Genomic DNA, 25,699 nt, shown 5'->3' with positions numbered 1-25,699 from the left:
CACAGAAAATAATGACTGGACTGAATATTAACCTCTCTTTGCAAGAAAATCAGTCCATAGAACACAACCCGTGCAATGCATCCATCATGCTGACCTTCATCGCCCCAGCCAATGGAAAGTGCCAGTGGGGGACAGAGGAAGCTCGGAAGCAGAGGGAGAGGGTGGGAGAGAGGCTTAAGTGGTGTGGTACAAAGGAGACTCTGGGGATGAGAGGTATGTAGACAGGTCCTTTCTAGCATGGGACCCTTTTGGGATTATCTCTTCCCCTCTCAGAGGAGAGAATGTGAAGAGGTAGAAGAAAGCGCTGCCCGTGTTTTGTATGCAGACCAAGGCAATCCCCGAAGAAGCCAAAGAGCAAATGGATCATGAACTCCCCCTTTGCCCTTGAATGGGATTAGAGCACATGGTCAGGGCAGCATAGAGAGGGGTTGCATCAGTTTTGAGGATAGACAAAAGAGCTCAGGACTTTGACTTGCACCTTGAGAGGTTGACCTCGGTCCCTTTTGGAAAATGGGTTATACCTATCTCATAGAATTGGAAGGGACCTCGAAAGGTCATCAAGTCCAACCCCCTGCCTTCACTAGCAGGACCAAGTACTGATTTTGCCCCAGATCCCTAAATGGCCCCCTTAAGAATTGAACTCACAAGCCTGGGTTTAGCAAGCCAATGCTCAAACCACTGAGCTATCCCTCTGGTTCTTGTTTAACAGCCAAATACTTCAAATGGAAGTGCAGTCCATTTCCCCTCACCTGTGACCAATGGAAACTACCCTCTTCTTCCCCAAATTTTCTGAATGATTTGGCACCATGGGCTTTGGTCAGAATGACTTCTCTTTGAGTAGAGAGGAAGGCGTTCCTGCTGGAGGTACTAGGATCTCACCTATCAATGTAAAAAAGCAAAATCAAGGTGCTACGTCAACTGCTCCTTGAAAGGACAAGGGGACTCTGATATATGTGCAGACCAGGGAGGTCCCTCACTGGTCAGCGAGCTTTGCTTAAGCAGCAAGCTCACTCTGGGCTCTCAGTAATGGGAGATTCTTCAGGGACTCAGGTGAGTCCTGCTAGAATTGTTAACAAAGCATTCTCTGGGACGAGGTGGGAACTGGGCTATTTATGCCCTTTCTTTATTACAACTGAATCCCTAAACACTTTGGAGGGTGGGATCATTTCACAGACTGTGCTTCCTTTGGTCTCAGGGGTGGTTGTTTCTTAGATCAATGGTGCAATGTGATTCAATCAATACTTGGTGTTCCCCTGCTTCGCAGAGACATGGGGTACAACTGCAAGCAACAGGGCTTGGAAGACTAGACAGCCTGGCAGATTAAGAACTGTTTGGTGCTAAATTTCCAGTTCCCGTCCAGCCCAAGGCGGTAGTGCCCCAAAGACAACAGCTGTGGATGGCAGTTTTGGGGAGTCTTTGTGAAATGAGCTTGTGGGATCTCAGGTAAGTTCCTAGAAGCCACATCATAAAAAAATCATCCGACCAATTTCCCCCTTTCTTAGCAGTCAAACAAGAATACTGAACCAGCCACGGAGATTAAACGACATAGACCTCCCTAGACTTGGTCACCTCATACCGTCCCTCTAAACAGTTGGGCCTCACAGCTGAACCTTGTCCTTAATTTTGTCCAAAGAGGAACTAAGAAGAGGGAAGTGAGCTTCTTGGGCCTCTCTCGCTGATGAGTTTCAGTTGTCTGAGAAGGTCACGGTGCAATGCCTAAGGGCTGCGGGGTTTCTGAGCGGACTGATCACCTTCTTGTCTTATTTAGAGTGGAAATGTATTTAAAGCTGGGTGACTCGGGTCAAGCGAATTACTAGAAATATGTTATGAAGACCTACCATTAGAACTTGATATTAATTTAGGAGATATTACAATGGAAAAAAGTTGCTCTGTTTGCCTGGAAAAAAGGCATATGCAAAATCTTCCAGGTACTCATTAAGCTGTTCCTTCGACTTAGAGAGGAACAAGCAGTTTTAGACCAATAAGCTCATGTGCACACCATACTGTTGTTCTCAGACATATTATAGAACAAAGTATGGAGTAGCAAGCAGCCACTGTGATAAGTTTTACAGATTTCCAAAAGTCTTTTGACACCATACACAGAGACAGACTTTGGAACATTAGGTCATGTTACAGAATATCAGAAAAATATAATTAAAACAATCAAGGATCTATGTATTTTTTGCGGAGGACATTGTCCTACTTAGTTCAACACATCACTTCATGGAAGGAAAGACCTAGCTTTTGCCAGATACAGCAAAACAAGTTGGTTTGTTCCTTAACAAGGAGAAGACAAAATATATGGCTATCAATGTTCCAAAAGCAACCATTAGACTGGAAAAAGAAACACTAGAAGAAATAAGTCATTTTACAGATCTAGGGAGTGAGATGTCCAATCATGGTGACACCATGTTAGATGTTAAGCAACGAACATAAAGAGTAGCAAACAACTTCCATAAACTTGAAAAGATTTGGAAAAGTAGCATAATTGGCACTGACACAGAAATATGAATTTTTCATACTGGCATCATGTCTGTCCTCCTTTATGAAGCAGAGTCATGGAAATCTACAATAGAAATTTATAAGAAGATGAACTCGTTTCAAGTAAACGTCTGCAGGAGATCTTCAGAGTTCATTGGAAAGAGAGGCTTGAAACATCAGAAATTCTAAGTAGAGCGAACTAATCTAAAATATCAACTATGGTAGGGAGACAACGATGGACATATTTAGGACACCCTCAAAGGATACCACTAAGACAACTTTCACAGCAAGTGATACTATGGACAAGAGGTAAAAAAAAAAAGAGGACGGCCTAGAGAAACACTATGCAGAACAACAGAGAGAGAAGCCAAATCCATCCACATGATATTCAGAAGCATGAAAAGACCAGTACAAGACTGAAATAAATGGTGGAAACTGGTGCATGTCTTATGCCCCTGAAGGTGAAGGAGGCTAAAGAGAGAAAGAAGACCCAGGTCTTGGCTTCCAACATTTTCTTCCCTTGAAGCCCTTCTATATAAGGGAAATGACCCCTTGCTGACACTGCTTGCCAACAGGCCCACCATGTTCCTCCTCCCACTGGTGCTGAAATCTGTTGGTGTTGAGGGGATGAACCATTTTCAATCCTGATGCAGAAATCTCAAGACTCCTTAACCCACCCAACCTCTATTGGTCTTTCTGCAATAGGGCTAGAAAACAGACTTGTCCCATGTACATGAAGCACAGGTGACATAAGAAGTTTGCCTCTGGGAGTTATTCTCATGGGTCAATGGGGCTACTCACTCTTTATCTGCGTGAGTAGAGGGCTCACAGCCTGGCCCTATCTCTGCAGGGTGAACTTGACTCTGATTTGGAGAAGACTGACTTAGTGCTGGGGGCTCAGTCTGGCTTTTGTCACCAGTCTCGATGTGATATTTCTAAATGCCATTAGTGCAAGGGCCCAGGTAACCGGGTACTTCTTGAATTGAAACACTTATGAGCCAACCCTGTAGCTGGTGAAATAAATGAGTTTTCCCAATGGCTTAGGCAGGATCAGAACCAGATTCTGCAATGTAACACTGAAATGCCAGCACCAGCTTCCACTGAAGCCAATAATAACACTCCCATTGTCTTCAATGAAAGTTGGGCAGATCCAAAGTAAGTTAGCTTTACGGTGCAGGTCTACACAGGTACTTCTAAAGGTACAGTATATCATCTCCCAAGGTACTCACACATACACAATGTTACTCCCTCAAAGCGTCCTGGGGCTAGTGGGACGATGTCTTTGAGGGTGGTCACGTTTGAGATGATCCAAAGCCTCGTTAAAGAACCTTTAAGGGCCATGTGGGGCACATGCAGGACATGACAATGGTGGCTGAGTACAGTGTATCCAATGTGATGGATGAGCGATTCCTCACCTGCCTTTTCGTCAGTATGGGCTTTTGCTAGTGCTGCGGTGACTCAGTGAAACCAAGCAACATCTGTTTACAAGCCCCGCACGATAGATGCATCATGGCAACTTGTGGGAGTTATTAGGGTATTTCTCTGAAGGAGGCAAGGCACAGCACCCAGGAGTCTGAAGAGGTAACCCACTGGCCATTCTGGGACAGAACTTTTTGCATACATGGTCTTAAAGTCATTTATGCAGCCCCTTACTGAAAGGCAAATGAGAACAGCATTCTGGAGTCACTGGCTGTCATGTGATGTGATAGTTAAAATTGCAGGAGGATTTCTGTTCAATGGACAGCACTTCATAGCGCTGGAATGCCAGAGGCAGATTAATATTGCTACTACTAAAATAATAATAATACCTAGTTCCTAAACAGTGCTCTTCATCTGGAGATCTCTGAGTGGACAATGACCTTGATAATGGCCCTGAGATTTCACATCGTGCCTTTTGTTTTAAAGCATCCAAAATCCTTCTAAAACCAGGAATCACTCCACTTACCACAAAAATGCAGCAACCTCGGGTGGAACATGGTAGAATTTAGAACAGAAAGGGAAGAAAAATATGGTATCAAACTGAAACTGCAGGAGGCATTTAAGGAGGCAGACGTGAAGTTATCCAGGCTGGAATCTCCCCCGGTAATTGGGGGAATACATCTAACCCTTGCAAAAAGCCACTCAAACTTTGAGGATTCAGGACCTCAGTTTTACATCTCCTCTGAAAGTTCAGGGAAGTCTACCTCTCACTGATTGCAGGACAGCTGGCAGCACAGCGGATGGGCATGTGTACACTACAGGCACAATGGTGGCACAGTTACAGCGCTGCAGCTGGAGTGCTGGAGTGTAGATGCTTCCTACATCAGCCGTGTAGATAATCCACCTCCCAGAGCAGTCATAGCTAGAGCAACAGAAAAATTCTACACTGGGGCTTCAGTCAGCTTAACTACGGTTTAATGGGAATTTTTCATACCCCTGAGCGACATAGCTAGGCTGATCTAAATTTTAAATGTAGTCCAGGTTTTAGACACTCTGCTACTGTGAGACAGGGGAGTGGGCATGTATGGATGATGTGTATTCACTGAACCAGCTGTAGTTTCTTGGGGTTGCCAGTTTATTACTTAGTGCAATAATATCCCATTTGTTTGCAAGTTCCTCCAAAGGCAGTTAGAAAGAAAATCAATCTTAGTATTTGCCTGGGAGTTTCTCCTGTACCAAGACATTGTTAGAGCAGTAAACAACAGAGCTATGAAGTAGTCTGACAGCTTTAACTCTGCCCGCTATTAGTTATGGGCAAACATTACTCAGGTCTGCCATGAAAGCCTGATTGCAATATCCACAAAGACCTGAGCAGGGCACCTTCAGTGCTATGTATCCACCTGTACAGTAACTGCCTAATGCCAAGCACACTGTTGGATCTCAGTAAATAATAACAAGAACTCACGGTATTTATACCGGCCGGAATGCATTCCCAGGCTGCACAGTACTGAACGGGGCATGCATACACACAGCCAGTGTGAGCTGGGCGTGGCAGAATCCCCCATGGGATGGGGCCGTTGGGCTATACGGCAACTAAACTGGTCCAGGGCAGTATCTGTCCCAGCTTTGTGTGCGAGCGTGTGTGTGTATGCGAGCATGTGTGTAAGAGTGTGAGCGTGTGTGTGTGAGCGTGCGTATAAGAGTGTGAGCATGTGTGTAAGAGTGTGAGCATGTATTTTGGAAATGTGTGTGTAGCAGCCTAAGCACATGAGGCCAGGAGTGTGTGTGTGAGAGAGAATGGAGTGTGTACGCTCATGTGCGGGACAGTGTGTGTGCAAAACCAGCCTCATCTCAAGTGTATCAGGTGGGGCACATGGCTAAAGAATCTGCTTTCTGCTAGTGACTGCTACCCTCTAGTGGTGTTCCAGAGCAATGGCTCTTGGGGGGGAAAAAACCCACAGCTAGATTGTGTGCGGTGTTGTTGTAACCATGCTGTTCCCAGGATATTAGAGAGACAAGGTGAGGTACTAACTTTTGTTGGACCAACTTCTGTTGGTGACAGAGACAGGTTATCAAGCTTACAGAGAGCTCTTCTTCAGGTCTGGCAAAGGTACACAGAGCATCACAGCTAAATACAAGCTGGAACAGATTGTTTAGCATACGCAATTGACACATTTAAAGGGACCATTCAAGATGAAATTGCCCATTATCATCTGTCCAGTCATTGCGGGCAGGGGGAGCAGAGTTACAGATTGTTGTAATGACCCATAAATCCAGGGTCTCTATTCAGTTCATGATTTTTAGTGTCTAGCAGAGTGATGAATTTAAGCTCCCAGGCTTGTCTTTTGAAGGTGTTGTGCAGGTTTCCTTTGAAGATCATGTGGGGGTGGAAATTTCCAGTGGTACTGCAGCTGTCCTAGGGTTAGAGGGTGCCACTCCAGCACTGCATTCACAGTAAAAAACAAGGGAATCCAGAACTCCTTCCCCAAGAGTGAACTAGGGTGCAGCCTCTGATCACAGAATGTGGGACTTTCTGGAGAAAACTCCCCATACTAAATGCTGATGGTCCAGCTGAGAAGACGCTGTTTTCCCAGACCAAACTGGTGGGGAGAAACATTGCAAAGGTGTATTACTGGCTCCCTGCCCCCCAATACATACAGCCCTTTGCAATGAACCTAGACTCTCTGTCTGCTGATCATGAGGAAGAGACTAATGGGTTGGAGCCTTTTCTGCATGTCTCAGAGATTCCTATGCAGACAAGGGACCATGTGCAGACACAGAGGCTGTTTCAGCTCTGGCAGGTGCTTGTGGCTTTCCTGCTCAGATTCTGCAGCTGACTGTAGCCAGAAAGAAAGTGGGATACAAGGTAGGCTGGGATAACAAGGCGGGCATGAAGCTGCCCAGCGTCATGAGCCCCAGAAGGTACATGTGGGGAGCTGCATTTAGTTACTGCACAAGGCTTTCCTTTTCTCAGAGTTGTGGCGCTCAGTCAGAAGGTCACTGCTACAGCGGAAGCATTATGTGCCCAACAACATCACAGATGCATTGGGGGTCTGGAAATCTGCATGGTGAACCCCTCCCGGCCAGCATTACGCACAGTGTGCTGAGGGCCTGATTGCGATGGTATCTCTCAAATTATTCCTTGTCAAGGAAATTCCCACCTAGCCCCCTTTTCTGTTACAACCCCAGGCCCGGATGCTCCAAGGTGCTGAGCCCCCTCGACTCGGACTGACCTCAATGGGACTGACAATGCTTTGCAGAGAACACTTGGCACCACCTATGACTGGGGCTGTGGCTTCTTGCTCAGGCATGTAACTGCTGTGGGTGTTGAGCTAACTCTGCCGGGCCAGGTGGAAAATCCCTCTATTGCTCGCCTTCACTTGGGTTCCAGCCCTGGAGCATGGGATGGCTCAGGGGCAGTTTGATTTGAGGAGCTGACAGGCAGGAGCTGGGTCCCAAGCTAGAAAAGCTATGGGAGATCATGGAGGAACTTGGGATGCAGGCTGCTCTCCCCACGGTTCTTTCTGGCAAAAATGCCTCCTGAAATGGTCCCTCCACCAGAGAGGAGTATCTGGGCAATCCTGGGGGTTATACAGTCCCTTGGCATGGTCTAGGCTTAAGGCAGATCTTGAATTTGCTTCAGTTTCTTCACATTCCCCTTTCCTGAGCCGGGCATGAGGAAAGAGGCAGTGGTGGAATCTCTCTACCCCCTCTAGTCCTCCACAGCCTTCTCTGAACACTACCTAGCAAAGGAATCTACCAGAGAAACCCCGCTTCCCTGGAGTCTTCCTCTAGCACGCCCATTGCTGGGAGCGTGGTAGGACTGCGTGGGCGAGCTCCCACAGAAAATCCACACTTCTCAAGGGGGCAGGCTGCAGGCTGCCACAATGGCTCGTGGAAAATGTTGTGCTTGCTCCTCTGACCACTGACCTGGCTGTGTGGTAAACAGGCTTGACACTAAGCATGTGCTGGAACTGGGGCCAGGGAGACCCCGATACTGAGATGAGTTGGGCAGAATTACATCTCGAGGTTTTCAGAGTTTAGTGGCTTATGCAGGGACCCTGTTTCAATGTTCCTTGGGCTAGTGCGGAAGGTACCACAAGGAAAACATCTGGGAGGCAGAGTCAGTCCACAGCCCTCGGGTTGTCCAGGCCTGTTCTGATTTAACATCAGGCTCAGACACGAGGACTAAATTTAGCAAGAAAATCTCACAAAACCATAACAACAGCCCAACAGCATATCCAGGCTGGGAAAAAAGCTGGGGGAGGCTTTTAAATCACACTAATAAACCCTATAAAAGGGGAAAATGCAGGCATCATTGCTGAGCTGACTTTTACAAGGTGTTAGCTCTGTGGAGACCTGGGAGGCACGCACTGTGACCTTACAGTCTGCGCATGCTATTGCACTGAGCTGATTAAGGGAAGGATTGCAGACCTCCCCTGCACGCACTCCTGCAAGACTGGGCCTCTCTCATTGCCCTCCCCTCCTCAAGCAGTTACAGGTCCTCCGAGGCCGCTCTGTAGCTCAGCAAACCACTTGACATTGCTGGAGTTTATCTCATGGGATGCAGGTCAAGAACCACCCTTTCCACACCGGGAGTCCAATGTCTCACCCACTCCTCTCCCTTCCTACAGCTAATTTCCCCTAGGATGCCAGTGGTTTACTGAGCCACCTCACCAAGTCCTGCCTGGTTGCCTAAATCACCGCTAGTGTGAAAAGGCAGCTTCCCAGCCATGACTCACCATGACCTTGGACCTGGGCTGCCAGTTCTCTTCGTCTCCCTGTTCCTAACAGCGTGAGGTCCCTGCAACCTTAAGGTCCTATTAACCAATCATTGTTGTGTGCAGTGTTGTTGTAGCCATGTTGGTCTTAGGATATTAGACAGACAAGGGGGGATAAGGTAATATCTTGTATTGAATCAACTTCTGTTGGTGAAAGAGACAAGCTTTGAATCGTACACTGAGCTTTTCTTCAGGTCTGGGAAACTAACTCGGAGTGTCACTGCTAAATATAGCGTGTTCCACCTTGTATTGAGTAATGTCACAACAGCAGCAGATTCCAAGGTGGCAATTCTTCCTTCCCTGTCAGTGCAAAAAGGATCCTAATCAGCGTTCCCTCTGATTTTTCCCACCCATGTGCAGAATGAATTTTGTGATGTGCACCAATATGGAGGTATGTGTGACACATCACCTTCATATTGGGGCACATAACAAAAATCATGTGGTAGGGGTGGGGCCGTGGGGTTTGGAGGGCAGGAGGGGGATCAGGGCTGGAGCAGCCAGCTGGGTGCACAGGGTGAGGGCTCCAGCTGGGAGTACGGGCTCCGGGGGCCCGGGATGAGGGGCTTGGGGTGTAGGAGGGTGCTCTGGGGCTATGGCGGGGCAAGAGGACTCCCCCCAGTTCTCTCTCCCCACAGCTGCACCTGGACTGGGAGGGAGAGGCACCTCTCCCCACCACAGCAGCTCTGGGACTGGGGCCGTAGGATAGGCACCTCTCCTCCGGCAGGTCCGGGCCAGGACTGGGTTTGGGCTGGGGGAGGGGCAAGAACACTCTGGCCGCAGCTGGGTTTGGGCCAGGGTAGGGGCACCACGGCTGGGTCTGAACCGGGTGGCCCCGGAAGGTTGGGGATCGAGCTAGGTTGGGGCCAGGGGAGGAGCAACCTTCCCCTGGCTGCGGCAGGTCTCCTGAGTGCCTGTGTGGTACTAAAAAGGCTGCTCCACTGCTGCACAGCTTACAGGGAACTTAGGTCCTAAGGGCACCGCCAATATCCAGACAAAACACAGCTTGTGTTTCTAACTGGGACTCCTGGACTGTCAGCAGCAAAATGGGACAGAAAATGGTGAGACAGCAGAGTGTAGGTCAGGAAGGGAGGGGCCTGTTGTTTGATAAGGTTTTTATTATAAAATCATAGAAATGGAGGGCTGGAAGGAACCTCAAGACGTTGTCAAGTCCAACCTCCTAACCCTAACCCAAGTTTGTGTTTTTTGAAACCTCCAATGAAGGGGATTACTCGCTCTCCCTTGGACGCCTATTCCAGAACTAACTACCCTGATAGTTAGAAAGTTTTTCCTACGAGCTAACCTAAATCTCCCTTGCTGCATATGGAGCAGTGGTAATGGAGGAGTATTAATCACTGTCTTCTTTATAAGAGCCTGTCATAAACAGATAGTTAAGGATTAATAGAACAGGAGTACTTCATGTCTCTTTTGACTGTAAAGGGTTAACAAGTTCAGTGAGCCTGGCTGTCACCTGACCAGAGGACCAATCAGGGGACAGGATACTTTCAAATCTTGAGAGAGGGAAGTTTGTGCGTGTGCTGTTAAGAGTTTGGTGGTTGTTCTCTCTGGGTTCTGAGAGTGACCAGATGTGCAACCAGGTTTCTCTCCAATCTCTCTGATACAGTCTCTTATATGTCCAGAATAGTGAGTACTAGGTGGATAAGGCGAGTTAGGCTTATGTTTGTTTTCTTTATTTGCAAATGTGTATTTGGCTGGAAGGAGTTCAAATGTGTATTTTGCTGAAAGGATTTTAATTGGTACTTGTATACTTAGGCTGGGAGAGTATTCCCACTGTCTATAGCTGAAAGACCCTGTAACATATTCCATCTTAAATTTACAAAGATAATTTTTACTGTTTTTTCTTTCTTTAATTAAAAGCTTTTCTTGTTTAAGAACCTGATTGTTTTTTTTATTTTGGTGTGAGATCTCAGGGGAAAGGGTCTGGATTCACCAGGGAATTGGTGGGGAGAAAGGAGGGAAGGGGGAGAGAAAGGTTAATTTCTCTCTGTGTTAGGATTACTTTCTCTCTCAGGGAGAGTCTGGGAGGGGGAGAGAGAAGGAGGGGGGAAGGTGAATTTTCCTCTCTGTTTTAAGATTCAAGGGGTTTGAATCACAGTGATCTTCCAGGGTAACCCAGGGAGGGGAAGTCTGGGAGAGACAATGGTGAGGGAAAAGGTTTACTTTCCTTGTGTTAAGATCCAGAGGGACTGGGTCTTGGGGGTCCCCGGGCAAGGTTTTGTGGGGGGACCGGAGTGTACCAGGCACTGGAATTCCTGGTTGGTGGCAGCGCTACAAGTACTAAACTGGTAATTGAGCTTAGAGGAATTCATGCTGGTACCCCATCTTTTGGACGCTAAGGTTCAGAGTGGGGAATTATACCATGACACAGCCCTTAACATATTGGAAGATTATCAGGTCCCCCTTCACTCTTCTTTTCTCAAGATTAACCACGCCCAGTGTTTTTAACTTCTCCCCATAGGTCAAGTTTTTCAAACCCTTTATCATTTTTGTTGTTCTCCTCTGGACTCTTTCCCCTTTGTCTACATCTTCCCTAAAGGGTGCTGCCCAGAACTGGACACAGTATTCCGACTTGAGGCCTCAACAGTGCTCAGTAGACCAGAACAATTACCTCCCATTTCTTACATACAAATCCTGTTACTGACACCTCAGAATGATATTATCCTTTTTTTCAGCTACACATTGCCCAGATCCTTTTCAGCAGTAATACCAACTTGTCTCTCTCACCAACAGAAGTTGGTGACTGCCAGCTAGATAGTTATTCCCCATTTTGTGGTTGTGCATTTGATTTTTTCCTTCCTACATGAAGTATTTTGCACTTATATTTACTGAATTTCATCTTGTTGATTTCAGGCCAATTCTCCAATTGCTCAAGCTCATTTTGAATTCTAATCTTGTTTTCCATAGTGTTTGCAATCCTTCCCAGCTTTTACAGGCACGTTATCCACTCCATGACCCAAGTCATTAATGAAAATATTGAATAATACTGGGTATAGGCCTGATTTCTGTGGGACCCCACAAGCTCTGTCTGCCCAGTTTGACAATGAATTATTGACAATTATTCTTTGAGTATGTCTTTCAACTCGTTGTGCACCCGTCTTACAGTAATTTCTTCTTTTCTAGACCACATTTCCCTAGTTTGCTTATGTGATGTGGGACTGTCAAATGCCTTATTAACAGCAAGATAAAGAAAGTTAGGAGGGCTATTTTTAAAAGCCTTTAAAAGTCTTTTAAAAGAACCTTGTAATAAGCAGCCTCTACCCCAGTGGCGGACAACCGGTGAACCATGGCCACTGGGAGCTGTGGGCAGCCATGCCTGCGGATGGTCAATGTAAATACTGTCTCGCGGCCCACCAGTGGATTCCCTGATGGGCCGCATGTTGTCGACCACTGCTCAACCCTTCTTTATTGCACTGTTTTGTGTCAGACCTGAAGCTGGGATGCAGCTGGACTTTACAAAGGGCCTTATATAATGCTCCTAAAGGCAGCCACACGCCTGTCCTGCTCACACAGCACAATTCCACCTATCTGAAGGCTGTCATAGACATCAGAAATGGAAAATGCCTATTAAATCATTCAGACCACCTTGCGTAGGCCAGGCCAGGATTGTGACCTCGTGTGTTCCCCAGGGCTTTGTCCTGTCTAAAGGCTTGTCCATACCTAACATGCTACAGTGGCACAGATGAGTGCTTCATTATAGACACTACATAGACAGGTTATCCACCTCCCCGAGAGGCAGTAGGTCAACAGAAGAATTCATTTGTCAACCTAGCGCTGTCTACATGGAGACTTAGATGAACTTAACTATGCCACTTAAGGGTGTGGATTTTTCACATCCCTGACCAACATAGTTAAACCAACCTACTTGTTTAATGTAGCTCTGTCCTAATACAGTGGTTCTCAAACAGTGACCAGTGAAGCACTGGTGGTCTGTGGAGAATTTGCTAATGGGACACAGATAGCTGCCTGGTCACGTGGTTCTGGCTCCTCTCTTATTAGGGTATGTCTACACTGCAAACAAAAGTTTATTCTTAACTCCAGTTAGCTAACTCCGGTGTACATATAGCAGTGAAGACAAGACAACCTGGATTTTAACTCAGGTTAGCAACTTGAGTACAGCCCCAGGCTTTAACTCAAGTTAAAAGCAGAGTTATGTCTTCCCTATTTTAACCCATGTTAAGAACACACCTGTTTTTGCATTGCAGACATACCCTTAGAACCCATGTGCCGCTGAATTGTGGTAAAAGAAACTTAACTCCCATTGAACGCTTTCCAAAGACAAGCAGTTGCTGTAGTCACCATGGGGATGTCAGGAGGGCGAAGAGGAAGTGAAGCCACTTGCACGAGGGGAAAGAGAAGTGAGGTGCCCAGGAGATAGTGTGAACTACTACTTAGAAGAGAGGCTATGGAAAAGCTTGAGAACCCCAAGTCTGATGCATCCACCATGCGTATGTTTTTCTAGCTAGTCTACCTGAGTTATTTTTTCTTAGGCCTTGTCTATCCTTGGGAACAGACCCAACTCAGCGGTGGGTGTCCTGCAATTGGAGTAGGGGCCCCACAAACTGGGGGGAGAGGACAACAGAGAATCCTCCCCAAGTGCAACCAGAGGGAAACAATGGAGAATACCCCCAAAACGCAAACGAGGGGGGGACAGGGCTTCCCCCTAAACAAAACCTGGAAAGGGGCAGGGGGAAGCTACCAAAGTACAAAACTGGGGGGTCCTGCGAGCAAGCCCCCCAAAATGCAACCCTGGAAATGCAAACCTGGGGGGGGGGCTGTGAGGACACCCCAAAGTGCAACCCTGGAAATGCAAACCTGGGGGGGGGCTGTGAGGACACCCCAAAGTGCAACCCTGGAAATGCAAACCTGGGGGGGGGGGCTGTGAGGACACCCCAAAGTGCAACCCTGGAAATGCAAACCTGGAGGGCGTGGGGACGCTCGGGGGAGCCTCGCAAACACAGACCTGGGGGGGTATCCCGAGCCCGCTGCCCCGCGGGAGCTCTCTAGCGCTGGCTCCATCCCCGCGGCCGCATTGGCCGCGGCAGGGTCCGGGCAGAACTACAGCTCCCAGCATGCTCCGGGCCGCCGCTGACGGGGCGGGGCAGGCGCCGGGCGCGCGGGGCAGGCTGGGAGGGGCGGCGGCGGCGGTCACAGGAACAGGCCGGGCCGGGCAGGTAGGAATGGGCCGCGCCCACCCCGCGCCGGGCGGTTCGTCGGGGCTCGCGGCGGGGAAGGCAGGTCCCTTTGTTGGGGGGGGGGGTTGTTAACCAGCCCCCCAGGGGCAGGCACGGGCGGGGGTGTAACGGGCCCCCAGGGGCAGGCACGGGGGTGGGTGTAACCGGCCCCCCAGGGGCAGGCACGGGGTGTAACGGGGCAGGCATGAGGCGTGGGGGTGGGGTAATGACTCCCCTGGGGCAGGCACGGGGGGGGGAAATAATGGGGCAGGCATGGGGGGGGTGTAACGGGCCCCAGGGGCAGTCATGGGGGGGCGTGTAACCAGCCCCCCAGGGGCAGACACGGGGTGTAACGGGGCAGGCATGGGGGGGTAACGGGCCCCCAGGGGCAGGCACAGGATGTAACAGGGCAGGCATGAGGCGTGGGGGGGGGTAATGGCCCCCCCGGGGCAGGCATGGGGGGGAATAATGGGGCAGGCATGGTGGGGTGTAACAGGCCCCCAGGGGCAGGCATGGGGGGGCATGTAACGGGGCAGCTATGAGGCATGGGTGGGGTGATGGCCCCCCCGAGGCAGGCACAGAGGGGGAATAATGGGGCAGGCATGGGGGGGTGTAATAGGCCCCCAAGGGCAGGCATGGGGGTAGGTTGGTTGGGATTCAGGCCCCCAGGGGCAGGCACAGGGTGAGGGGCAAGGGGACCCTCTACTGAAAGGGGGACAGTATGGGCTGGGGGAGAGGAGGGAGAAATCTGAGTTTGGGATGGAGCTGTAGAGCAAGAGGGAAGAGCTCCCAGGGCAGAGCCAGGCTAGCAGTGGGCACCTGGGGGTGTCTCGCTGGTCTCTTTCTCTCAAGCCGGAATAGCCAGGTTCCAAGCCATTGAAAGATTCCCCCCATTTTAATACAATAAATAAAAGCTGAGTGTCCTTTTCAAAGGCTCTGAACCAGACTGGCTTTGTGCTGGGTGAGGTCAGTATGTTTTCTCTCTGGAAGGTGCCAACCCCAGGGTAGAGGGAAGCAATGGCAGGGTGGGCTCTGGGATGATGAGTAGGGGAGCAGAAGCAGAGAGCAAGAAAGACCAAGGGGAAAAATGAAGGGATAGCAAAAGAATGTCCACAACGCTGGTCCCTGGATTATGACAACTAGGCTCTAGTCCACACCTGAAACTTAGGTCAGTTAAGGATCGGGGGTACCCGTCTTAGTCTGTATCCACAAAAACAACACGGAATCTGGTGGCACCTTAAAAGACTACCTTGCTCAGGGCAAGTTAAGCCCATCGACCTACCTACTGCCTCGCAAGGAGGTGGATTTACTACAGCTATGGAAAAATCCCTTCTTTACTGTTGCAAGCATCTGCACTACAACTTTGTCACTCTAATATGTGTAATGTGGACATATACTAGCATACTTGTCTAACAATGGGTATTAAGCTCTATTGACCACGTTCACGGTCCACACCTATGGGAAAAACATTTTCAATCCAAGTTGAGGGAGGACAGTATGTCTGGTTAACTCCTTTTGCCAATCAGGGTTCATTTTTCTAGGACTGGTCTATGCTTAAAAGTTAGGTCAACATAGCTTCATTGGGCAGGGTATAAAATCCACATCCATGACCGATGTAGCTATGCCGACCTAACCCCAGCGTAGACACAACTGTGTGGATCAAAGAATGCTTCCATCAGGGTAGCTTCCGTTGTTCAAGGAGGTGGAGTTCCTGTGGTAACGGGTCAAAACAAAATAAATCTTTCCATCTGTGTAGGCTGCATCTACATTATGTGTTATGCTGGGCACAGCTACCGTGATGTAGCTATTCCTGTATAGTCTCAGTAGTGTAGACATACTCTCGTGCAGATAAAGTCTGATGCAACTAGATCTCTAACATTTCCAGAATCAGCATTTCCTACCTGCCATATTACACAGAGAATAGCATTCCTTCTACTAGGAGAGGCTGGAAGCTTTTAGGGTATGTCCATACTACCCGCCGGATTGGCGGGTTGCGATCGATCTGTCAGAGATCGATTTATTGCTTCTCTCTAGACGCGATAAATCGATCCCTGCTGCGCTCCCCATCAACTCTGGAATTCCACCAGGGCGAGAGGCGGAAGCGGAGTCGACGGGGGAGCCATGGCTGTCGATTCCGCACCGTGAGGACGGGGGTAAGTCGAAATAAGATATGTCAACTTCAGCTATGCTATTCTCCACCCCCCACCCCCCCGCCGCAGTGTAGACCAGCCCTTAGAAGAGAGTGTGGAAATCCCTATAATTTTTGTTAGCATGAATGCAGAGTAGTTACAGGTTGAGTTTTAGATAGGACCTGTTTCTTAAAAAGTAGTTGGTTTCTGGCAGCTAATGTGTGGATGATGGCTTTGTTTTGAAGTCCCTTCCCACCGCTCCAGACCCGCAAAAAAGTTCTGCCAGCCACAGCTGTCTTTCTTTTAATGCCGTAGTCTTGTTAGCAGGCAGCTTTACTGTGTTTACATATAGTTTTAATTGTATCAGCAGTTAATTCTGTTTGTGGTTATTCCCATGTTAACAGAGCCCCTTGTTTAATGAACTTATCTCCTGCTGCAGCAGACATGTCTTTGCTAAGGAGACTGTTGTACCCATGTTCCAAATCAAACTTCAATAACGTGTACATGGCTGTGCAAGTGTCTCAGGGCATCACTGAAACGGAATCACTTGAGCTAGTTTCCACTGTGTGTTCATCAGCCCATGCTTGACATGGTTGTACTCGCAAAGCATATACTTAACAATCCCAAGGGCACCTCCATTTGACTCAAGACTAACATTTGCTCAATAAAAACGTTTATCGATGGAAAGAAAACATATTTAGAGGCATGTGTGGGACTTTGCTTCTTGGGAGATAAACATTATTTTCTTTTTATAGGAAAATATTCTTGTGATCACATTGTATGTTTCCATTCCCACAGTGCTGATTTGAAAAATCCTGCAATGTTTCTAGTAGCCTGTATATTAACTCTAAACACGCATACAGATAAGGGTTAGTGCAAATAAAAGCAAAGGCAGGACAATTCTGAGTTACAGGGATGCATTATTATTATTTAATTATTTATTATTATTCATTCCAGTGGAATATTTTGTTAAACAGCTTCCCTGCAGTGTTTGTAGCCTAAATTTTGAAGCTTTTTCTTAGTGCCAGAATCTGATTGTAAAGTTGACTATAAGGCAAAAGTGAAACTAACTAGTTTAGTCTCTCAGTGCATGCTAAGAGAAACAAAAACCAAAACAAAAACAGTGCAAAGTTATACAGTGGAAAGAATCTAAATGTAATTTTAAAAAAATCACACATATATATATCTAACTTGACCCTCACCTAAGGCTTTCTCTAATTTTAACCCCTTGTGCTTAATGAACTGCCTGAACTATGATGCACAAGAGCACTTGTTAGCTGGAAACCTCTGCTACATGTTGCCCTCATGCAAGTTAAGGATGCAATTACAGTGATCACTGAATTGTTTTACTTCAGGGAGACCCATAGTATCATTCTCATAAACAGGTGGTTTTGTGATTTATATTTTTTTTATTAAAATGACATTGTTTAGTTCAGCTTGCTAAATATCTGACTGTCTTCAAAATTAGTAGCAGTTGGTTCCTAATTGGTTCTTCTATTTTGTTTTTTAAAAGGTGGTCAGCAGCCTTTTATCTAACTTGGGATTCCTCCCCGTTCCAGTCATTTGGCATCTTCCCCTAGCCTTATTCCTCCAAAGCAAAGCCTTCCAGTATATTCCTAAAGAGAATACATATAGATAATAGGCCTTACGCTGTTGATTTCTCATTCTTAAATATTGCTTTTCACTACTTGGCAATGTCCTGGCTATTGAGCAATGCTTTCTGTGCCCACAGCTTCTACATATGCTAAAGATAAAGACAAATCTTCTATTCCAGTGCTAGCAATAGGAGCTGCTGGATAACACAGCTTAGTCTCTGGGGTCTGAAATGCTTTAGTCTAACCCAAGTTATTGGGCTATAGGGTAAGTAGGAAGTGTAATGGCTTGTAATACACAGGTCAGACTAGATGACCTAGCGGTCCCTTCTGGCCTTAAACACTATGAAGCCGTAATTCCCCAGGAGCTCTGAGTATTCCATCCGCAACATTGCCAGTCCTAGGAGTAAAGGATCAGGTCCTTACTTAATAAATAACTGTAATTCCTCTACACCACTGAATCAATCCCTGAAAATGAGGGCTTCAAGGAGTAACAAACAGGGCAATGGTTGAAACCTACTAATAAACTAATGCACACTTTCTCTCTGTATGAGCACAAAGCACTTTCCTCCACAGCAGTTGTCTGCTCCCTTCCTTTGAGCAAATGGTCTACTGAAGTATACAAAATCCTTCTGTCTCAAATGCTCCCAGGGATGAAGCAGGCAAGCTCAGCAGGGAAGCAGGAGAGTGCTATGTGCAGGCAGCCGTGATTCAGAGCACAGCGGGTATGTTACTTTTTTGTACAGGTCTCTCAGTTTGCTCTCTCTTCAAGTTAGGGATTAAAAAAAAACAACAGATTTTTTGCTCTCCTTTCTTTTAATGGCCAGGCCTTGCAATAGTAAAAGTATGGAAACCAAGTCCACTGAATAATGATTTAATGATGTGAACGCTATTGTTCTCTTTGAGTGGATGCCTGCTTTAGTGAGAGAACTGCTGCGATTCTTTAATTCACTATGGAGGAATAACGTGAGGATGCTGAAGGATAAGAGTGGTTGGCAATAATGGTATTATTAGATTGAACCAAAATGTAAGAGCAAGATGGATGCTGCAAGATTATTAAATCTATAAAGTGAAACATTTTAAAGCCAAACTCCAGAACTAATAATGAGCAATTGAACTTAAATAGTTTTTACTAATGAATGGAATGTCTAATTATTACCTTTTCAGTGCCAGTGCCCACTGGAATTTTGGTACATCAAAGGTGTATTTTGTTTTGGGGGTGGGGAGGGATGCAATACTGAAGAGGTTAATACAATATACTGGATTAAATCTTAGCTGTGAATGATTGCATGTTTAAAAAATGCACAAAAAAACAGCAGAAGCCGACAGATTTCTTTCACTCTAATTTATCTGTCTGACAAACAGATGGGATGTCGGAAATTTATCATTTTGGTTGATTAACATCCAAGAAAGTAGATCAGAACAACCACATTCATTTCACTCATATCTGAGGTCACATCTGAATCCCGGTCTCCAGACGTAATATACTAATGTCCTAAGGCACTGCACCATCTGGTCCCCCTTTTGATCTGCAATATCTGAATGCTTGATTTACTATCCCTGTGTATCCATAAATTGTGTAAACTCAGAGGCATGGCCGTGGTAGTTGGGTATCACGAGCAGATGATTTAGTCATCAATATCTATTGGGTTTCCTTATTGCTGCCATTAGACTTCTTTCAGTTTTACTTATAAATCATGTAAGTGAATCACTCAGTGTACCAGAAACTGCAAGTTAGTGTTAGAACTTGCCCACTGTGAGATTAGCTGAAATTAATCTGCTCCTTCAGAATGTGGAAGAGGCAAGTGGATTGCTTATTCGCCAGAGATGGTTGATAAATCAAAAATAAATTGCATGTGTATATATAGCCGGAGGTGGTAAGGAAATAAATCACTTTTCTCTTTTCTTTCTGAACAGGATCAAAGCACCTTGAATAAATGTGAGTACAAGTTTTACACTAATTGAATCTACCTTGGAAAGCCATGGCTGCTGCCTCTCACCTGAATTCAGATGCACTTCGGGAAGTTCTGGAGTGTCCCATTTGCATGGAGTCCTTTACCGAGGACCAGCTGAGGCCCAAACTCTTACACTGTGGGCACACCATCTGCAAGCAGTGCTTGGAGAAACTCCTAGCAAACAGCATCAATGGGATACGCTGCCCTTTCTGCAGCAAGATCACTCGGATCACAAACTTGGCTCAACTGACCGACAATCTCACTGTGCTGAAGATCATAGACACCACAGGACTGAGTGAATCTGTGGGCCTTTTCATGTGCAAAGCTTGCGGGAGAAGGTTACCCAGGCACTTCTGCAAGAGCTGTAATTTGGTTTTGTGTGACCCATGCAAGGAGATAGAACATCAGCAGCAAGGACATGGTGTTGTTGCCATCAAAGAGGCTGCGGATGAACGGAGGAAGGAATTTGGGGTAAAGCTCGGCAGACTTCGGGAGCTCATGGGGGATCTGCAGAAAAGAAAAGCATCTTTGGAAGGGGTCTCCAAAGACGTGCAATCCAGATACAAAGCAGTTCTTCAGGATTATAGCAAGGAAGAGCGCAAGATCCAGGAAGAACTGGCAAGGTCACGGAAGTTCTTCACAAATTCTTTGTCTGAAGTGGAGAAAATAAATAACCAGGTAATGGAGGAACAGGCTTATCTGCTGAACATAGCAGAAGTGCAGATCGTATCCCGATGTGACTATTTCCTTGCCAAGCTTAAGCAGGGAGATATAGCTCTCTTGGAGGAGGCAGCGGACGAGGAAGAGCCAGAACTGACAAACAACCTACCAAGAGAGCTGACTCTGCAAGAGGTGGAACTCCTCAAGGTGGGCCATGTGGGGCCACTGCAGATTGGGCAGGTGGCGAAGAAACCTCGGACAGTCAACATGGAGGAATCTCTGATGGAGACTGCGGCATCCTCATCGGCTACATTTAGGGAGCCTGATGTGGTGCAAGAAGGGACCGGTTTGACACCAAATTCCTCACCTGCCAAACCAAGGATGCCTGAAACAGCCACTAGCATCCAGCAATGTCACTTCCTCAAGAAGATGGGCTCCAAAGGCAGCATGCCAGGGATGTTCAATCTTCCTGTCAGCCTACATGTCACTGTACAGGGAGAGGTGCTTGTGGCAGATCGTGGCAATTTCCGAATCCAGGTATTTACCCGCAAGGGTTTTCTGAAGGAGATCCGGCGGAGCCCTAGTGGCATTGATAGCTTTGTGCTGAGTTTCCTTGGAGCAGATCTACCCAATTTGACTCCCCTATCTGTCACCATGAACTGCCATGGCCTGATAGGAGTGACTGACAGCTATGATAACTCACTAAAGGTGTATACCATGGATGGACACTGTGTTGCATGTCACAGGAGCCAGCTTAGTAAGCCCTGGGGCATCACAGCTCTGCCTTCAGGGCAGTTTGTAGTGACCGATGTGGAAGGAGGAAAGCTCTGGTGTTTCACAGTGGACCGTGGTGTTGGGGTAGTTAAGTACAGTTGCTTATGTAGTGCTGTGCGTCCAAAGTTTGTCACTTGTGATTCTGAAGGGACCGTATACTTCACTCAGGGGCTGGGGCTGAACCTGGAGAACCGCCAGCATGAGCATCACCTCGAGGGGGGCTTTTCAATTGGCTCCGTAGGTCCAGATGGGCACTTAGGCCGCCAGATCAGCCACTTCTTCTCCGAGAATGAGGATTTCAGGTGCATCGCTGGGATGTGCGTGGATGCTAGGGGAGACCTGATTGTTGCCGACAGCAGCCGTAAAGAAATCCTGCATTTTCCTAAAGGAGGTGGCTACAATATCTTAATCAGGGAAGGCCTCACCTGCCCTGTGGGCATAGCCATTACACCTAAAGGGCAGCTGCTAGTGCTGGACTGTTGGGATCATTGCATTAAGATCTACAGTTACCATCTGAGGAGGTATTCCACACCTTAAGGGTGTTTCACTGGATAAAGCTGCTCTTCTCATTATAGATTCTCCCCGCCTTACCATAATCTGACAGAAGTTAGTGCTGCACTTTCAGGTAGATTATGTCCTAATCCAAGCTGTGTCATTATTTTGTGTTTAGAAACAAAATAACTTTTTTATTTGTATAATTTAAAAAAAAAAAAAAGCCACCACCACCTCCTCCATGGAGCAAAGGATACTTATGGATTACTGGTTGTGGGGTAAGTGACTGATCTCTCCCTACATCTTACTGCCTTGTGCCGTAGCTCATACTCCCAGCGTCAACCACTGCATGCTGGTTTGTGCCATTAAGTATTAACTGACTGTTGTATATGACCTTTCTTTAGAAGAACCATGAGGTGGTGGTCTTCCCACCACAGTTCTCACAAGGATCTCAGTAGCAGTTCTTCACAGACAACCACAGAAAGGTATTTCTGATTGCAGCGCTGTAGCTGCATACGACAACGCAACCTCTCTAAACTGCACAAAGGTGCAGCTTGCATAAAAGTAAAGGGCAGGGCTGTAGCCCTCCCTGATTGTAGTAATTAGGAGATTATCTTCATGGTGCCACTAGTGAACCCCACTTGGTCCACCAGTCTCTTCAATGTGAAGTGGGTACAGTGCAATCATGGAAGACTGATTGAGCCAGAGAACTGCCCTCTGATGGCAAAGAGAATTTCATTACAGTTTGATTAGCACGAGAAAAGTAGAGCGAGAGGGGGAATTCACAAGAGAGCCTATTTAACAGAATTCATTTCAGCCTGTCAGCATTCACAATTTTACTATTAAATTTGGCTTGGAACCTGTCTTTGAAGGTTTGTTTGGTATTTAAAGCTTTGCCAGGGGAGAGAGAAATTGAAGTAAACAAGATCAAATGTGACAAATGGTATGTTCATCTGCACACTCCAGTGTTCTGCATTCCATTGCTTTTACTGATAGGTTTCCACTAGTCTGCACTTTGTATGTGAAAGCTACTTGTTCATGAGATAGGAGAAAAAAAGGGGAGGGGGAGAGAATCTTATTTTATTGCTTGGAATCTCTTGCTCTGGTGGTTTGCGTCTTTCTCCATGCACAGAAAAAAGCTACATTCCTAGAGACATTGTTTGGCCTTTTTTTATGGTTCCAGCGGGCACCAGGATGCATGTTCATCTCAGCTTTGGGTCAGATGAAGCACAAAACTGCAGCTGTGTGAGTTAACACCCCCCACAGTGTGCCTATCCTGGCTCATAAACACACATCTCAGTGTGATATTGCTCCTCTAAAATGGTTTATTGAAGAAAAGAAACATTTAAATAGGACACAGTTGTAGAATGTTAATCTGCCAAAGATCATGGGTACACTGCAGTGTAATTACTATTTGTTATCATGAAGAATGTAGTTGCAAATTTAGAGGCACAATAGACATGTAAAAAAACTGGCTTTATACTTGCTGTCCTGTCCAGCATTTTCAAACTGTATTTGCTGTAGTATCAAAGCTGTGCTACAATGTGGCTGTAAAAACAGGTGAGTTTTTAAATTCCCACAAGCTGTCTGTCCCTTCTTAGCTGAGCAGCAATAAAAAAAATAAAAGGGGGGGGGCACCGGGGGCTTCCTGAGAGCAGCTGCTGCTGTGGTGCCCCTCTAGCCAGCTGTGTGACTGTAACAGGGCTTCCAGATCAAATGGTGAGAGAAGAACCATCTTGATTTGTGGATTCCCTGATATGGCCAAAGAACTGAGCAGGGCCAGACCATTAGCCCCAACTACTCCAGACCTATCTTTGCAGTTGTTTGTGCAGTGCCTGGCACAGGGAGTACAGTGCTGATCAGGGCAATTGGGTATTACTGTATTACGAAGTGATGACCTAAGAGAACTGGAGAGAGAAGGGAGCAGGTACAGAGGGAAGCAGTGGACCTGTAGAGGGGAAGACACTGTGGCTTCTGAAGGGAATTTAAAAATTCAGCCCTTACCATATGAGCTGTGGTGTGTTGATTTGCTGTAGATACAAACTCCCAAACATGGGTTTAGACACACAGCTGACTTCTGGGAAAGTTTGCCTGTGGTGTGTAGCAGCAATCTGGAGAGTAACTTGCACTCTGATGTGCATGTTGTTTGGATAGATCTACTTGTATTTGGACTTCGTTTGGATAATTACTGTGCTGCAACCCAAGCTGTTTTATAAACATTACATTGATGGCAGTTCCTATTATACTGATCGTTCATGTTTAAAAATCTCACCTGTTCCTAAGAGCTATTTTCTGCAGGCAGCTTCCATAGAACTGAATAAATGAAACAATATTATCTTTCCTAATGAGCATCTACTTCAAACTCGGGAGAGAATATTTCCTAGAGGCCAAATGGATACACTAAGTGGACTTTAAACCTGGCCCATTCTGCTGACTGAGCAATTGGTTGCCTAGGTTTTTCCTGGTAGCCACAGTTTAAATTAAGTTCTCCATCATCTCTTCCATCCTGTATTACAGATTCCAAGAAAAGGAGACACTATTCTGTGATGCACTTGTAGAGTAAGGTAGAGGGGAGATTGGTGCCCGTGTGTGTGTTTAGCCTGTAGCTGCTATACTGTTCTCGTGTTTTTTTTTCAGGCAGACAGGGGGAGGAGGAATGGCTATCTCCAGCTAAAGTACATGCTTCAGCTGGCAAAGCAGAATTGGCTGTAAAATAGTTTCTCAGAGCTGCCTCGTTTGCAGTGGTGTTTTGCTTTTTGCCACTGTTGTGATCAGCTCCAAAGGAGATGAACTGGAGTAGTTAAAGATAATGATGAAATAGTTTAGCTTCTGCTTTTCACATGGAGATGGAACATGTCTGATAATGTGTGTTTGATTTTTAAAGATTGTGTAATAAAAGGGGAAATTGATCCAATTAAAAGTGCATTACAAATGGCTTATCTTGTTATTAAAAACATTTTTCCTTGTGTTCTCTTTGGTGGCAGACTGATTTCCGTGGCCATCTGGAATTATATTTGCTAATATATTAACTGCAAGATACCTCTTCTCATGCTGTCAGGATGTGAAGAATAAATCCACTCTCTGGCAGGCCTACAATAAGCATCTCTCACTTCTTTCCCCACTTTACAAACATAAATACTAGGATTTATCATACACGCTCAGATCAATAGGCCCTCAAGGCCTCTATCTTCGTGATATGTGTTGTACCTGATGCTTCAAAGGCAAACAACCCCCACACCTCCATAGTGCAACAAATAAAAATACTTGAAAGTGCGTCAAGTGGTTAGAGCCAGGAATCCTGGATTATAATCCTAGATTTGCCACTGATTCACTTAGCCATTGCCTGCTTCAATTTATCCATCTGCAATATTGGGATAGTATTGCTTATATTACTCTGGAGTGGCGTGAGATTCAACTAGTTGTTATGGATTGAACTGGGATAATGTGATAGGTGCTGTGAGTATTCTTTTTAAGAAAATCTCATTTGGAGAACGCCATAAAGAGAGCTAAGCAATTTGCCATTTTGGTTTAGAGGACAATATCTCATCAGTGGACACATCCTCTGATTTCCTTGTTACCAGCTCAGTTTGTTACCCAGACTCTTTTCCTATGATGTGGGACAGCGCTGTAAGCAGTTGCTGCTTTATAAAATATAAAGAACTTTGAAGAATGATAGTCTTATTGACCCTGCTAGACTTAGCACTGATCAACTGTTTCATGAAAAGAGGTGATTTCTCACGGCAGTTATAATTTCACTGGAAGCATTCGTTCTGGATTAAAAACTGGCGTGTGATGTTTGAGGTTGGGAGGTTATTTTTAAAAACAAAGTTTTATGTTTTAACCAAAGAGGGCAGGGTTATAAGAGTAAAAATAAACACAGGCACTTTTTGGTTCTCTGCATTGTATAGTTTAAGTGATTTTTTTCTGGGTCATTAGCCAATGTGAGGCTTTAAAGTTATTTCATTTTGCACAACTAATTAATGTACTTGTCTGGCAAGTTTGGATTACAATGAGCAGGGCATAAGGTCATTTAGCAGACTGACTCACAGCATATGCAGTTTAGTCTAAACAAAATTTCACAGCAACTGGCTAGATTTTTTTAAGCCTGAACAATGTGTTAAGTCAGTGCCTTTAAAAGATGTATCAGGACAGAAAGTGCATGCTGTAAAAGTTATACATTTAATATGGTGCTTGTTGGTAGAAATAGATTTCAAAGTGCTATAAAAT

General features: G+C 46.2%; 2 protein-coding genes across 11 annotated transcripts in view; one reads left to right on the top strand and one right to left on the bottom strand.

Annotated features, from left to right (window-relative positions):
- The window catches only part of ASTN2 (astrotactin 2), a 595,125-nt gene that overhangs the window by 187,592 nt on the left and 381,834 nt on the right, over positions 1-25,699 (bottom strand). The window lies entirely within an intron of this gene.
- TRIM32 (tripartite motif containing 32) lies at positions 13,812-24,442 on the top strand. Of its 7 annotated transcripts, XM_050926911.1 has the most exons (4): positions 13,848-13,870; positions 15,958-16,023; positions 18,243-18,316; positions 19,509-24,442. In XM_050926911.1, the coding sequence occupies exon 4, from the start codon at positions 19,574-19,576 to the stop codon at positions 21,515-21,517; it is 1,944 nt and encodes a 647-aa protein (XP_050782868.1). In that variant the 5' UTR covers positions 13,848-13,870; positions 15,958-16,023; positions 18,243-18,316; positions 19,509-19,573; the 3' UTR covers positions 21,518-24,442. The 7 variants fall into 7 exon arrangements, with proteins under 7 accessions (XP_050782869.1, XP_050782863.1, XP_050782865.1 ...); XM_050926906.1 differs by lacking the exon at positions 18,243-18,316 and having other exon boundaries at positions 13,815-13,870; positions 15,905-16,023; XM_050926908.1 differs by lacking the exon at positions 18,243-18,316 and having other exon boundaries at positions 13,839-13,870.

This window comes from Gopherus flavomarginatus, chromosome 17, assembly GCF_025201925.1.
Source record: "Gopherus flavomarginatus isolate rGopFla2 chromosome 17, rGopFla2.mat.asm, whole genome shotgun sequence".
Classification (NCBI taxonomy): Eukaryota; Metazoa; Chordata; order Testudines; family Testudinidae; genus Gopherus; species Gopherus flavomarginatus.
Note: the sequence above shows the minus strand (reverse complement) of the source record. Positions and strands in the feature narration are given on the sequence as shown.

Coding starts and splice junctions, on each gene's coding strand:
- TRIM32 (XM_050926912.1), top strand. CDS start 19,574: ATGGCTGCTGCCTCTCACCTGAATTCAGATGCACTTCGGGAAGTTCTG.